General features: G+C 44.0%; 1 protein-coding gene across 1 annotated transcript; it reads left to right on the top strand.

The window, feature by feature from the left end:
- Positions 1-2975: 2975 nt before the first annotated feature.
- On the top strand, positions 2976-16045 carry LOC115147546 (synaptogyrin-2-like). Its single transcript, XM_029689781.1, has 5 exons — positions 2976-3239; positions 9098-9230; positions 10936-11040; positions 11371-11507; positions 11677-16045. Exons 1-5 carry the CDS (start codon positions 3120-3122, stop codon positions 11932-11934), a joined length of 753 nt encoding a protein of 250 aa, XP_029545641.1. The 5' UTR covers positions 2976-3119; the 3' UTR covers positions 11935-16045.
- The last annotated feature ends 243 nt before the right edge of the window (positions 16046-16288 follow it).

Below are 16288 nucleotides of genomic sequence, written 5' to 3'. Positions count from 1 at the left end.
ACACATTCACAGCCCAGTAAGCTGTACAACATCAGAAATTCATACAGATGGGCCCAAAACAGCACAGAAGAATACCAGAAAGCAACCTGGAACCAAAATATCCAAACACTCTTAGATAACTTTCTGGATACCACATTCACTCACAGTAAAGAAGGCATCAATCTAGCAGAAAAAACATAAACTATATATTTAGGCAAACGGCAAAAGAAGCACAATTGAAATTGATAAAAAACAAAACAAAAAAGACCACAGATGACAACTGGTTTGATGCAGATTGTAAAATTATAAGGAAAGGACTTAGAATACTATCCAACCAAAAGCACAGAGACCCAAATGATGGTGAATTACTCCTTCATTACTGTGAGACTTTAAAACTCTATAAACGTACACTCAGAACCAAAAAGCCCAGTACAACAGCAAGCAGCTGACACTAATTGAGGAGTTCTGGCAAAATTTGGCAAAATTTAAAATAAAAAAAATAAAAAATTGAAACAAGATGAATTAGCGAAACAAAATGGTGACATATGGACAACCCATTTTAAAACACTCTACAACACTGTTCAAATTAACAAAAACACAGAGATTAACGCCAAATTCATGAGAAGTTGAATGGATTAGAAAAAGCTATAAAGGACAATCAAAATCCATTGGACTCCCCAATTACTGACCAGGAGCTCTATAAGAAACTTCAGGCTCTCAAATTTAAAAAAGCATGCTGACCTGATGGCATCCTAAATGAGATGCTCAAACTCACTAGTGCAAAATTTCAATTGGCTATATTAAAACTGTTTAATTTGATCCTGAGTGTAGGTTATTTCCCTGACATCTGGAATCAAGGACTCATAACCCCAATCTTTAAGAACGGATACAAATTTGACGCTAACAATTACAGAGGCATTTGTGTGAACAGTAACCTGGGGGAGGTTTTCTGTAGTCGTATTATAAATGTAATAATTCTAAACTTCCTTAATAAGCACAATGTCTTGAGTAAAAGCCAAATTGGATTTATACCAAAACATCGCACGACTGATCATGTTTACACCCTACACACCCTGATAGATAAACATGTCCACCAAAATAATACGAAAATATACGCTTGCTTTATTGACTTCCAAAAATAATTTGATTCTATTTGGCATACAGGACTGTTCTACAAAGTTATTGAAAGTGGTGTAGGGGGTAAAAAATATGACATAATTAAATCAATGTATACTGGCAATACGTGCAGCGTTAAAATTGGCAAGAAAATAACAGAATTCTTTAACCAGGGGCGGCACATGGCAGCACATGGCCTTCAGCAGAGCCTGGACCTGCTAGAGTAGTACTGCCAGACCTGGGCCCTGGCAGTAAACCCCAAAAAGAAGAAGATCCAGAGAAGATCCAGATCTCAGGGAATTAGACCAAAGTTCTCAATTGGTACAAAATATATAGAGTACTGCACACACTACAATTACTTAGGTTTAAAAATAAACTCAACTGGAAACCTTAATGAGGCAGTGAATGAACTGAGAGAGAAAGCAAGCAGGGCATTCTACGCCATTAAAAAACATGTTCAAATTGAAATACCTATTCAAATTTGGCTAAAATGAATTGAATGTGTCATTGAACCAATTGCACTTTATGGCAGCGAGGTGTGGGGTCCACTTGCAAAACAAGATTTCATCAAATGGGACAAACACCCCATTGAAACCCTGCATGCAGAGTTCTATAAGATTCTCCTACATGTCCAGAGGAAAACTACAAACAATGCATGCAGGGCAGAACTAGGCCAATATCCACTAATAATAAAAACTCAAAAAAGAGAAATTAAGTTTTGGAAACATCTAAAATACAGTGACCCCCTCTCATATCATTACCAAGCCCTGCAATGCCAAGAGCTGAGCAAAGAAAAGAGTCCCCTCATCCAGCTGGTCCTGGGGCTGAGTTCACAAACCTGTTCTACTAACACACTAAAGCCTCTGGACCAGAACATCCAATCAATCAGAATAAACCAAATTACAACACAGTCAAAACAAAACTACCTTGCATATTGGGAAACACAAGCACAAGCACAGAGCAAAATGCAGTGCTATCTGGCCCTAAATCAACAGTACACCGTGGCTAACTATTTGACCATGGTTACTGATCAAAACCAAAGTACAGGCTCAGTGAGCACAGCCTTGCCATTGAGAAGGGTAGACACTTGAAAACCTGGCTCCCTGTAGAGGAAAGGCTGTGCAACCACTGCACAACAGCAGAACCTAAGACGGAGCTGCATTTCCTGACAAAATGTCAAAAATATAAAACAATTAGAGAGTGTCATTTCCCCAAATTTGAAACCCTTATTCAAGGTTTCCAAGACCTCTCTGATGAGAGTAGGCTACCCGTCCTGTTGGGGGAAGACGCAGAGAGCTGTGGGTTGGCAGCGCACTACATTGCTGCCTGCCAGAAGTTGAGGGACAGTGTCTGACAGACCAATCAACCTGCACATGTCCTCTACTGTATGCTTATTGTTATTGTTGAATGTGTGGTTATTTTGACCCTTGGTTATTGTTGTTACTGTTGTCCCGTTGACAATTTTGATTCTTATTATTTTCATATTGTAAATATCCAAAGTAAGCTTTGCAAATTGAATTGAATTGAAAATTGAGAGAGAGAGAGAGAGAGAGAGAGAGAGAGAGAGAGAGAGAGAGAGAGAGAGAGAGAGAGAGAGAGAGAGATGGGTATTGGGGGGATACGCTGAGAGAGATAGACAACTGAATACAATTTACTATTAGGGAGATGTCCATTGCTACAAGACAGACAAATTAAATATATTTTTGTCGAATAAAAGTGGATAGCCAATTATGACTTCTTCTGTCTGATACGTTTTCACAAAGAGAACCATATGACCATGTTTATGACCAAGTGAGCCACATCGTATCAATATTGTTCACTTTTGTGTGAAATTACATTTTCACGACGGTCCCTTGGGAGATAGCACGCTACGTACGTATGTGTAGGCGTCCTACTTTCAGGAAACTCGTCGGCGAAAAAACAAGAAGGCGGTTGGTAGTCTAGCTATCTGTGTTACAAGGAAGATTCGTGTCTAAATCAACGGTTGCTTGTCTTGTGACTTGTGCTGAACTTGAGCAACAGAAATGGAGGAGACCGGGGGAGTTGGTGGCGCTAGTGCGTACGGAGCTTCGCTCGCAGGCGGTAGCTTCGACTTTCAGAAGTTTGCTAAACAACCGTACACTATCGTGCGCTTCTTGAGTTGGGTGAGTTTGACAAAGCAAGCAACACAAAGAGTAATAACTTGAGTTACTTATTGACTAAAATGTTTCAAGGAAGTTGAGCACAGAGGCTTAACGTTAACACATTGTCTAACGTTACCTGCCACTTTGTCTTTGTATAATTTCAAACGCAACTGAGCGAACTATGCCGTTTGTGTTAAATGTTGATCTGATCATCCCGAATATAATTTTACCACAGATAGCCCTTTAATTGCATATTAGCCAATGTGTTATTGTCGACTCGTATTCCTCTTGATAGATATATAATGTTACAGTTGATGTCACGACACTGCAAAGTACAGCTGCGGACGTGCAACTGTTGACAACAACAATCAGGATACTATTGAAGTGGGTGGGGGCCGGAGTTATTTCCAATTCATTGCATTTTTATCATGATCAATTGATTCGGCCTAGCTATGTGCCTAGGCTACACTTCTAACTAGGCTTACATGGAGCTTCATTGTGTAATGTCACAAATATGGACTGACAGTGTATTGAAGATGTTATCAACACACAGACTGAGGGGAACCAACCCCCATGTGATGCCTTGTTTAGAAACACAACGCAGAAGTGTACATATGAGACTTAAAGGATTCACACAGCTTGAACTAGGCTAGCTGAAGTGAAACTTAGTGAACACTGTGTGTTTCCATTGTCTGGTACAGGTGAGGTTAAAGGACAACAGCCTAAAGTAGTCTGAACACATGGACACTTCTGCCTTCTGAGATACCAGGGCCTGTTTGTCCAATAATGACAATCACGCACACAAATTAAACTCTGAGGAAAAATCGTTTTCCCTCGACATTAGGCCTATTCTTTGACATAGCAAAAGACGTGTCATATAGAAGTGAGTGGTAGCAGCACACACTGCCAGCCCATTTTGGTTGGTCATCAACAGGCATGTTGTAATGTCATGTTGCTCCACCAGAAGGCAGTGAGAGGGACTTTCCAAAGAGGGAGAGGGAGAGAGAGAGAGAGAGAGAGAGGGAGGCCCAGTTAGTCGGTCTGATATGCCTAATGGTAGAGATTGTAATTTTAGGGATCTTCCTGGTTTGATTGGTCCATTAGGTTTGAGGAACTCCAAAAAATGTTGTGTGGGTGTGTTGCAGATGCGCGCACATGCATCTACTTTTCAGATGCCCCTAGGCCCTGTTCAACAATATCTGACCAAGACCAGATGCCCCCTAGGCCCTGTTAAATAATATCTGACCAAGACCAGATGCCCCTAGGCCCTGTTCAACAATATCTGACCAAGACCAGATGCCCCTAGGCCCTGTTCAACAATATCTGACCAAGACCAGATGCCCCTAGGCCCTGTTCAGTAATATCTGACCAAGACCAGATGCCCCTAGGCCCTGTTCAATAATATCTGACCAAGACCAGATGCCCCTAGGCCCTGTTCAATAATGTCTGACCAAGACCAGATGCCCCTAGGCCCTGTTCAACAATATCTGACCAAGACCAGATGCCTCTAGGCCCTGTTCAACAATATCTGACCAAGACCAGATGCCCCTAGGCCCTGTTCAACAATATCTGACCAAGACCAGATGCCCCTAGGCCCTGCTCAATAATATCTGACCAAGACCAGATGCCCCTAGGCTCTGTTCAATAATATCTGACCAAGACCAGATGCCCCTAGGCCCTGTTCAGTAATATCTAACCTCAGGTCTTGTAGCTACATACCACCAAGATGTCTGTTGCTCAGACAGTCTCCTCCATACAGAGACATACATTAACAGATAACACTAGAGCCACACGGTGGAAATTGTCAGTCTAGTTGGTTTCTAAGCCTGTAAGCCTGAGCAGTGTAGCGTACCAACATGTAAACAGTGTAACACAGTAGGGTCTGTGACTCAAATGGCATCCTATTGCCTATATAGTGCACTACTTTTGATCAGGGCCCATGGACCTCTGGTCAAAAGAAGTGCCCTATGTAGTGAATAGGTAGCCATTTGGGACACTACCTAGGTCTGGACAGAATGTGCTGTCTGTCGACACAACCACTTCTCCCTGCTCCCTAACGGTGGGAGCAGAAAGGGGCAGATGGGAGGTAAGGTGATACCCCATCTAGCCCCCCCTCCATCCAGTGCTCTCTCTGGCAGTGTCTTCCAAGGACCCTCTCATATCCAGGGGGACACACACTCGTCATCGCATAGACACTTGCTCGCACACACGCTCACTCACACAAACACACACACCATTGTTGTATGACATGGCGTAAGGAAATAACATGTGGGTTATCATCTGTTGGTGCTCTCTCACACTGTTTCCTTTGTTTCTGTCTCTCTTCCATCACTCTTCCTTTCCCTCAGTCAGCATTCTCTCTCTCTGCTGTTGTTGAATTATCTCTCTCTTCCCTCAGTCAGCATTCTCTCTGCTGTTGTTGAATTCTCTCTCTTTCCTCAGTCAGCATTCTCTCTCTCTGCTGTTGTTGAATTCTCTCTCTCTTCCCCAGTCAGCATTCTCTCTCTCTCTGCTGTTGTTGAATTATCTCTCTCTTCCCTCAGTCAGCATTCTCTCTCTCTGCTGTTGTTGAATTATCTCTCTCTTCCCTCAGTCAGCATTCTCTCTCTCTCTGCTGTTGTTGAATTATCTCTCTCTTCCCTCAGTCAGCATTCTCTCTCTCTGCTGTTGTTGAATTCTCTCTCTCTTCCCTCAGTCAGCATTCTCTCTCTCTGCTGTTGTTGAATTATCTCTCTCTTCCCTCAGTCAGCATTCTCTCTCTCTGCTGTTGTTGAATTCTCTCTCTCTTCCCCAGTCAGCATTCTCTCTCTCTGCTGTTGTTGAATTCTCTCTCTCTTCCTCAGTCAGCATTCTCTCTCTCTGCTGTTGTTGAATTCTCTCTCTCTTCCCCAGTCAGCATTCTCTCTCTCTGCTGTTGTTGAATTCTCTCTCTCTTCCCTCAGTCAGCATTCTCTCTCTCTGCTGTTGTTGAATTCTCTCTTCCACAGTCAGCAGACTCTCTCTCTGCTGTTGTTGAATTCTCTCTCTTCCCTCAGTCAGCATTCTCTCTCTCTGCTGTTGTTGAATTCTCTCTCTCTTCCCTCAGTCAGCATTCTCTCTCTCTCTGCTGTTGTTGAATTATCTCTCTCTTCCCTCAGTCAGCATTCTCTCTCTCTGCTGTTGTTGAATTCTCTCTCTCTTCCCCAGTCAGCATTCTCTCTCTCTGCTGTTGTTGAATTCTCTCTCTCTTTCCTCAGTCAGCATTCTCTCTCTCTGCTGTTGTTGAATTCTCTCTCTCTTCCCCAGTCAGCATTCTCTCTCTCTGCTGTTGTTGAATTCTCTCTCTCTTCCCTCAGTCAGCATTCTCTCTCTCTGCTGTTGTTGAATTCTCTCTTCCACAGTCAGCAGACTCTCTCTCTGCTGTTGTTGAATTCTCTCTCTTCCCTCAGTCAGCATTCTCTCTCTCTGCTGTTGTTGAATTCTCTCTCTCTTCCCTCAGTCAGCATTCTCTCTCTCTGCTGTTGTTGAATTGTCTCTCTCTTCCCTCAGTCAGCATTCTCTCTCTCTGCTGTTGTTGAATTCTCTCTCTCTTTCCTCAGTCAGCATTCTCTCTCTCTGCTGTTGTTGAATTCTCTCTCTCTTTCCTCAGTCAGCATTCTCTCTCTCTCTGCTGTTGTTGAATTCTCTCTCTCTTCCCTCAGTCAGCATTCTCTCTCTCTGCTGTTGTTGAATTCTCTCTCTCTTCCACAGTCAGCAGACTCTCTCTCTGCTGTTGTTGAATTCTCTCTCTTCCCTCAGTCAGCATTCTCTCTCTCTGCTGTTGTTGAATTCTCTCTCTTCCCTCAGTCAGCATTCTCTCTCTCTGCTGTTGTTGAATTCTCTCTCTCTTCCCTCAGTCAGCATTCTCTCTCTCTGCTGTTGTTGAATTGTCTCTCTCTTCCCTCAGTCAGCATTCTCTCTCTCTGCTGTTGTTGAATTCTCTCTCTTCCCTCAGTCAGCATTCTCTCTCTCTCTGCTGTTGTTGAATTCTCTCTCTCTTCCCCAGTCAGCATTCTCTCTGCTGTTGTTGAATTCTCTCTTCCACAGTCAGCAGACTCTCTCTCTGCTGTTGTTGAATTCTCTCTCTTCCCTCAGTCAGCATTCTCTCTCTCTGCTGTTGTTGAATTCTCTCTCTTCCCTCAGTCAGCATTCTCTCTCTCTGCTGTTGTTGAATTCTCTCTCTCTTCCCTCAGTCAGCATTCTCTCTCTCTGCTGTTGTTGAATTGTCTCTCTCTTCCCTCAGTCAGCATTCTCTCTCTCTGCTGTTGTTGAATTCTCTCTCTCTTTCCTCAGTCAGCATTCTCTCTCTCTGCTGTTGTTGAATTCTCTCTCTCTTTCCTCAGTCAGCATTCTCTCTCTCTCTGCTGTTGTTGAATTCTCTCTCTCTTCCCTCAGTCAGCATTCTCTCTCTCTGCTGTTGTTGAATTCTCTCTCTCTTCCACAGTCAGCAGACTCTCTCTCTGCTGTTGTTGAATTCTCTCTCTTCCCTCAGTCAGCATTCTCTCTCTCTGCTGTTGTTGAATTCTCTCTCTTCCCTCAGTCAGCATTCTCTCTCTCTGCTGTTGTTGAATTCTCTCTCTCTTCCCTCAGTCAGCATTCTCTCTCTCTGCTGTTGTTGAATTGTCTCTCTCTTCCCTCAGTCAGCATTCTCTCTCTCTGCTGTTGTTGAATTCTCTCTCTCTTTCCTCAGTCAGCATTCTCTCTCTCTGCTGTTGTTGAATTCTCTCTCTCTTTCCTCAGTCAGCATTCTCTCTCTCTGCTGTTGTTGAATTCTCTCTCTCTTTCCTCAGTCAGCATTCTCTCTCTCTCTGCTGTTGTTGAATTCTCTCTCTCTTTCCTCAGTCAGCATTCTCTCTCTCTCTGCTGTTGTTGAATTCTCTCTCTCTTCCCTCAGTCAGCATTCTCTCTCTCTGCTGTTGTTGAATTCTCTCTCTCTTCCCTCAGTCAGCATTCTCTCTGCTGTTGTTGAATTCTCTCTTCCCTTAGTCAGCAGACTCTCTCTCTCTGCTGTTGTTGAATTATTTCTGTCTCTCTCCGGTTTCTCTGTCTCCCTGGCTTTGATATCTGTTTCTCTCACTTTTCAGTTCTCTCTTTTTGGAACTCCCCAGTAACTATCTGTACCGTTCTCTCCCGTTGTCTTTCTTTCTCTGGAAAGAGACACTATTTTCTCCTTTCTCTCTTTCTTTTCCATCCCATTCTCAAAGGAAACACATTTCTCTCTGTCTCACTACTATTTGAAGAGGAAATTGGTGGCATCTCTGGTCACAAGTATGTCCGTGCTGCTGGGTCACATGACGGTGGTGGACCAGTAACAAGACAGAGACTGGAACTGAACTGACAACAGAGGCCTGGGTCCGGTTCATTAGGCACCAAATGGAGAGAGAGAGAGAACTAGACTAAAACAGGGAGGGACTCCCTGGACTCGTCCAATAAGAAGTGTTCATTTTTGTTTTCAGTTGTGAAAGGTTTTCTGTTGTCCTAACGAACACGACCCTGGTGTTGGCATCAGTTTTTCTGTTCTCACAGTCATTGGAATGGAAAAAGAGAGAGCCTAAGTGGATGGCGTCGCCTGTTCCAATGAGAGGTCTTCTGAAAGATATTCTATGTTTCTACTGGCCCCGTCATTGATAGATGACTAGATGGAGAAACAAGGCCCCGTCGTTGAGGGATGGAGAAACAAGGCCCCGTCGTTGAGGGATGGAGAAACAAGGCCCCGTCGTTGAGGGATGGAGAAACAAGGCCCCGTCGTTGAGGGATGGAGAAACAAGGCCCCGTCGTTGATAGACGACTAGATGGATAAATAAACATGCAGGTCACAGTCAAAACAGTCAAATTGAAACTTTCCTCTCTTCCCTTCTTAGATTTTTTCCATCGTGGTCTTCTCCTGCATCACGGCGGAGGGATTTGTCAACAAGCCGCACAAACCCGAGGCGCATTGCGTCTTCAACCAGAATGACTCGGCGTGTCACTACGCTGTGGGCATCGGTGTCATAGGTAAGTAGTCTAGTGGTTCTGGGTTACAGGTTCTAATCCCAGGGCTGACGTAAAAATGGTGTTGAGTGAAGTCTCCCCAAGATGCTGATCTTGGGACAGTTAAGCATTTCCCCCTCCATCCCTCACTAAGTAATAGTTAGGATTGGGGGAGGGGAAGCAGATCCTAGATCTGTACCTAGGGGAAACCACCCTTGAGTGGGAAAAATCTGGTCGGGGCCGGGCAGCAAACGGGATCAGAGATGGCATCTCCCGCCGTTGTGCCCTGGGTTCAGATAACAGAAAAATAATTTTGTGTCTCTGTGACAATCGACAATAGAAAGTATCTCTTTATGCAGAGCTATGGTGTAATGGTAACACTCCCGGCACATATCTCATAATACGACTCCACGCAGGAGACTGGGGTTGATTCCTTGTCTCATAATACGACTCCCCGCATGAGACTGGGGTTGATTCCTTGTCTCATAATACGACTCCACGCAGGAGACTGGGGTTGATTCCTTGTCTCATAATACGACTCCACGCAGGAGACTGGGGTTGATTCCTTGTCTCATAATACGACTCCACGCAGGAGACTGGGGTTGATTCCTTGTCTCATAATACGACTCCCCGCAGGAGACTGGGGTTGATTCCTTGTCTCATAATACGACTCCCCGCAGGAGACGGGTTGATTCCTTGTCTCATAATACGACTCCCCGCATGAGACTGGGGTTGATTCCTTGTCTCATAATACGACTCCACGCAGGAGACTGGGGTTGATTCCTTGTCTCATAATACGACTCCACGCAGGAGACTGGGGTTGATTCCTTGTCTCATAATACGACTCCCCGCAGGAGACTGGGGTTGATTCCTTGTCTCATAATACGACTCCCCGCAGGAGACTGGGGTTGATTCCTTGTCTCATAATACGACTCCCCGCAGGAGACGGGTTGATTCCTTGTCTCATAATACGACTCCCCGCAGGAGACTGGGGTTGATTCCTTGTCTCATAATACGACTCCACGCAGGAGACTGGGGCTGATTCCTTGTCTCATAATACGACTCCACGCAGGAGACTGGGGCTGATTCCTTGTCTCATAATACGACTCCCCGCAGGAGACTGGGGCTGATTCCTTGTCTCATAATACGACTCCCCGCAGGAGACTGGGGCTGATTCCTTGTCTCATAATACGACTCCACGCAGGAGACTGGGGTTGATTCCTTGTCTCATAATACGACTCCCCGCAGGAGACTGGGGTTGATTCCTTGTCTCATAATACGACTCCCCGCAGGAGACTGGGGCTGATTCCTTGTCTCGTAATACGACTCCCCGCAGGAGACTGGGGCTGATTCCTTGTCTCGTAATACGACTCCCCGCAGGAGACTGGGGTTGATTCCTTGTCTCATAATACGACTCCACGCAGGAGACTGGGGTTGATTCCTTGTCTCATAATACGACTCCCCGCAGGAGACTGGGGTTGATTCCTTGTCTCGTAATACGACTCCCCGCAGGAGACTGGGGTTGATTCCTTGTCTCATAATACGACTCCCCGCAGGAGACTGGGGTTGATTCCTTGTCTCATAATACGACTCCCCGCAGGAGACTGGGGTTCAAACCCTGCGTCCTTCTTACTGTTTCTCCCACTTACCTGACTCCCCACCTCATTTCCTTACAGTCTCAATACAGTGTTAAAATATATATTTATAAAGTATCTCTTTATTTCTCTAGCCTTCCTGGCCTGTTTTTTCTTCCTCTTATTGGACGCCTACATGCCGCTGATGAGCAACGCAAAAGAGAGGAAGTACGCTGTCATGGCCGACCTGGGATTCTCAGGTGAGGAGGGGGTAAGGGGAGGTGTGTGTGTGTGTGTGTGTGTGTGTGTGTGTGTGTGTGTGTGTGTGTGTGTGTGTGTAAACCTAGGGTTGTGGTGTGAGGAGAGAGCTTCCAGGCACATGGGTCTTGTTCATCATAGCACCACATGGAAGAAAACGGACTGAAACGGGGAGGGACTGCCTGGAACGTACAATAAGAAACGCTTATATATTTTTTCCCATTGATTAAAGGTTTCATAACATTCTCAGTTGTGTTTCCTAATGAATGTGACCCTGTAGGTAGTTGTAGTGTAAATAAGTATATTCCTTGTTTCTTGTCTGTTTGTATCAGGTGTGTGGACATTCCTGTGGTTCGTGTGTTTCTGCCTCCTGGCTAGCCAATGGAGTCATACGCTTGATGTCGGAGGAATCCCCCAGGACGCCGCCCGCGCCACTATCGCCTTCTCTTTCTTCTCTATTGCCACCTGGGTGAGGAGGACTGTCACTACAGCTGCCTTACTGCCTCTCCTTTACTACAGCTACACTATGGCCTGGTCATAGCTTCACCACACTGACTGACTTATTCATTGATCCATTGACTGACTGATTTAATTCATTAATTGATTCATGAATTGACTCCTCTTTGTGTCTACAACAGGGAATCCTAACCTACTTCGCTTTGGGGAGATATCGCCGTGGCGTTGCTGATGTCACCCAGAGCATCTACGCTGAGCCTCCGCCGGAGCAGCACACCCCTTACCCTCCGACCTACGCCCCCTCGGCCTACACCCCCACCACCTACTCCCCGTACCCTTCCAGTGCGCCAGACGACTTCCAACAACCCCCCTTCACCCCCACCCCCAGCACCATCACCTCCACCCAACCCCAGGGGGACTACCAACCCCCCAACTACTGAGGGGCTCCGCGGTGAAGTTTCCCCTAGGTTCAGATCTAGGATCAGCTTCACTTCCCCCATTCCTAACCTTAACCATTAGTGGGGGAAATGCAAAACTGACCCAAGATCAGCATCTAGGCCAAGGGGCAATTTCACCATACTATTACTGAGAGAAGTATGGAGAAAGGAGGTGGAAGCTCCTTATCACCAGACCTGGGTTCAAACACTATTTGAAATATTTGTTTTGCTTTTGTCTGTCTACAGTGCAAGGTGGGTGGAGTTTGCACTCTGTCAACTTTTATATTGGTTTAATTTGCAACAGGGAAACTGGATGAAAGCACAGACCGATGAAGTATTTGAAATGGTTTTAAATAGTGTTTGAACACAGGTCTGCTCACTACTAATTCAGTGGATGATGTGGTTAAAGGGAGACTTCTACCCTGAGACAGGGGCGCAGCTGAGGGGGAGGGGCAAAAGTCAGAGCCTGGTCACATGACACTGGAGCTCACATGATTTGGGATATGTGAAAAGCAGCCAATGAGAGCTCTCGTGGGAGGGGCAAGTGCTTGCTTTAGCTAATCAGTGTGCTTGTCTTCCCCCCTCTCTGTTCAGAACTCTAGTCCCCTGCTTCTGTGTTCCAGATGGAAGGAGAATGTGTATCTGTCAGAGGAGGTTGGTGGGATGAGCTATAGGAGGACCTCCTTATTGTAATGGCTGGAATGGAATAAATGGAACGCTATCAAACATGGAAACCACATGCTTGACTTGGTTCAGTTTATTTCATTCCAGCCATTAGTGAGCCAGTCCTCCTATAGCTTTCTCCCACCAGCCGCCTCTGGTGTCTACATACTAGATATTCATAGTCGAACCGCCAATTCTTTGAATGGCTGTAGTGTCTTTTTTTTTAAACATTTTATCTTTTTGTTTTCAATTTAGCACAATTATATTGATGATGACATGCAAGCACAATGTTTTATTCAATGTCAAAAAAGTATGTTTATTTAATTGACCAGTGTATAATGAGACTACTGAATTCTACAGGATAAGCCAACTATAAGCCAAATGCCCAAGAAAGCCTTATTATTAATGTCCTATGTAAACTGCTGGGTTTTTGTCCCACTTCAGGAGCCGTAGACAGACGTTGTCTGTGTCCCAAATGGCACCCAATTCCCTTTATAGTGGACTACTTTTGACCAGGACCCATAAGGCTCTGGTTAAAAGTAGTGCACTATATATAGGGTGTCATTTAGGATGCAGTATACAAGTCCTTTTTCATAACTCTTTAACCCTGTCTATCTGATAACAGTCAAGATAAAGCCTAAAGGAAAAAAACACATGAAACCGCTCATTAAACCGCCGTTGAAAACACAAGGCTTGTTTGCTCAACTGATCTGTGTAATATGCATGTTCCTATCTAGTCATTATGTATTGATTGAGTTTTCAGTCATCTTTCATATGTCTACTGTCCACACAAACTATAGCAACTGGATGGGTGGAAACCAGGCTGTAACCAGGAGATAAATTAGTCCCAATTCTCCATCCTTCTCCCAAAGCATGCACTGCACTGGCCTACTTTTTCCCCTATGGCTTTGACAATGGTGGAAACTCCCTCCAGCCAATCCTTACACCAGTGCTATGCTTTTAGAACCATGTGCACTGGAAAGGGTGGAGGATGGGAACATAAGTCTTCCACTGCCGCTAGATAAAGCCATCTATGGTTTGTATTACTTAGTGGGTTTCCTATCAGTCTTTCTGAGACCACTCCCTGCTTTGTACTACTAAAGGTAAAAGTACAGTAATTCATGAATAAATTACTCTTACTGTCAAGACTGACTTCAGGAACCTCGGTGCAGCAGCTGGGTCATGTTCATTAGGCACCAAATGGAAGAAAAAACGTCTATATATGAACATTAACAAACACAATTAACGAACTTCAGAAGCTATTTTGAATACATTTTCTTGGTCCTAGAGTCATTAAATGTTCAGAGTACATTGAGGGGAGTTACTGCTTTCAAAACAAGTAAAACAGTTGGAAGGTTTTCATCAGTTTGTTTTTCCATTGCAAAAAGTTTTGCTGTGGTGTGCACTAATGAACACAACCAAGGGCTGCGGCTGTATAGCTCCGGTCCACCAAGGTCCAAGTGTGCTTTGGCACTTCATAGATTACTACTGCAAACCATCTGACTGACTTTAAATGTAAATCATACAGGACTAACTTAAGCACTTGATAACAATACAATACTTGGGATTTCATCAATTGCTTCTTTAAAGTGGCAATCTGCAGATACATTTTTGGATGTATTAATGATATGTACCAATTGATTCTTGAAGAATAGAACTTAGAAATGCCTCATGAGGTCTGTTCAACTGTTGTACCCCATCAGAACCCCAAATTCTAAGCTTGTTTTACTCCAATGTTTGTAAACAAAGTAAATGTAAACAAACCCTATTTAGCCTCAACATGGTTAACTATAATTTTGATTTCATGGACGGTCAGTCCTCGTATCCATAACTCTATGAGTTTGAGCCCCATCCCTCAGCTTTCTACCGAAACGGGCGGGGAGACGATTTGTTATCGTTTCAACTGCTGATTGACGCATTAAAGGAGAAGACTGAAAACAGCAGACGTAGAATCCATTGAAGAATGGCTTCTATGTAAATGTTATGCACTTCTCCTTAACAAGAACCCTGGTATACTTTGTTGACGGTGCCTTAGACTCACTGTATGTAATGTTGACACCATGGTGACCTTGAGTTCACCATAGACAAGCATAGATGTACATATTCACATATAGATAGATGTGTGTAGGTAAATGTAGACACACACATAAGTTGTTTATATACATCATTGGAGTCCACTTGGTCAAAGGGAAGACCTCACTGGCTGTGTCCAAAATGTCACCCTATTCCCTATATAGTGCACTACACTATATGGGCCCTACATAGGGATTATAGTGCCATTTGGGGCACAGAAGTGTATTTATTAAATATGAGTGATGCTACTTTGCTAGGCTAGTAGTGGAAACATTTTGGGAGGGTGGAAACGCTCCCTCGGTATTTATATGTATACAGGACAGTGGAGGCTGCTGAGGGGAGGACGGCTCATAATGGCTGGAATGGAATGGTATCAGACACGTGGTTGTCTCATGTTTGATTCCATTCCAGACAATATTATGAGCCGTCCTCCCCTCAACAGCCTCCACTGATAGTGTCACCAACCATTTCAACTTTTCCGCTAGTGCCTGTGTAGTGTCCTTCCTACAGAAGGCTCAAACGCGATGGTGTATACACTATTTGCCCAATCAACCTCCTCAAACTGTCCATATATTTACATTATAAAACCTCGAAGAAATGTATTTAAAGTCATGATGGCACGCACTTGAGCAAAAACTGAAGGGCATATTCAGGATTATCAAACTGTTGCCTTGTGTTCATAAATGTCAGCAGATGTGTATGGGAGATGAGTGATGTTGCAATTTGTTTGCAATCCTGAACATACCCCCTAGATGTCCAGCTTGGCCTAGTAAGGCGGCGTCTACACAGGCAGCCCAATTCTGATCTTTTGACCAGTGAGATCAGATCTTTTGCAAATAATTGGGCAAAAGATCAGAATTGGGCTGCCTGTGTAAATGCAGGCTTACTGTTAGCAACCTCACCTGTTAGCAACCTTTGTATCTATGATTGATTGATAGCCAAGAGTTCTGTATGTGCTTTGCTGTTTAGTATTGGGGCTGAGTTAATTGATTGCTTTTGTTTTCTGTAGTTGTAGGGGTGATGTGTATATTTTACTTTTTGTCCATTGTTTTACATCATTGGTTATGTGATTACCATTTGATCTCCACCACCACCACAGATCTAAATGAAATAGTGTAGATTTGAGTTTCTCACTTATTTTACATTCATGAAGTTTATTTGCAAATTCTGTGTCACACTTCCTTATAGCTTTAATGCACCAGAAACCTGTTAGTTCAGTTGTGTTCTATTGAATCCATTGTATAATAATTAGGAAGTGCCTTTCAACAGCAGCCATGTTTGTGATGTCACAAGGTTCTAATTCAATTTCTGTTCTGTCTAAATGACGTGTGTGTGTGTGTCTGCGTGGGGCAGAATAAAATCTGCCTTGAAAATCCAATATTTGGTCATAATTTGACTGGTTTAAAAAAAATACATGTTTACAAGTCCAGATTGAAGTGACTGTCTAATGTAACCATGCTACAGTACTGGTAAAATGTGCATTTGGGATTTCTGTGTTACCATAAAAATAATCTTAATTGGCAGCTAGTTGTACAGTACAACAGCATGCCAACTGCCAAGACCTAAACAGGTTATTTCAGTCAAGGCTAGTACATTGGATTGCAATCCAACGCCATTTCTT

Source organism: Salmo trutta, chromosome 14 (assembly GCF_901001165.1).
Source record: "Salmo trutta chromosome 14, fSalTru1.1, whole genome shotgun sequence".
NCBI lineage: Eukaryota > Metazoa > Chordata > Actinopteri > Salmoniformes > Salmonidae > Salmo > Salmo trutta.
This window is presented reverse-complemented; position numbering and strand designations above follow the sequence as displayed.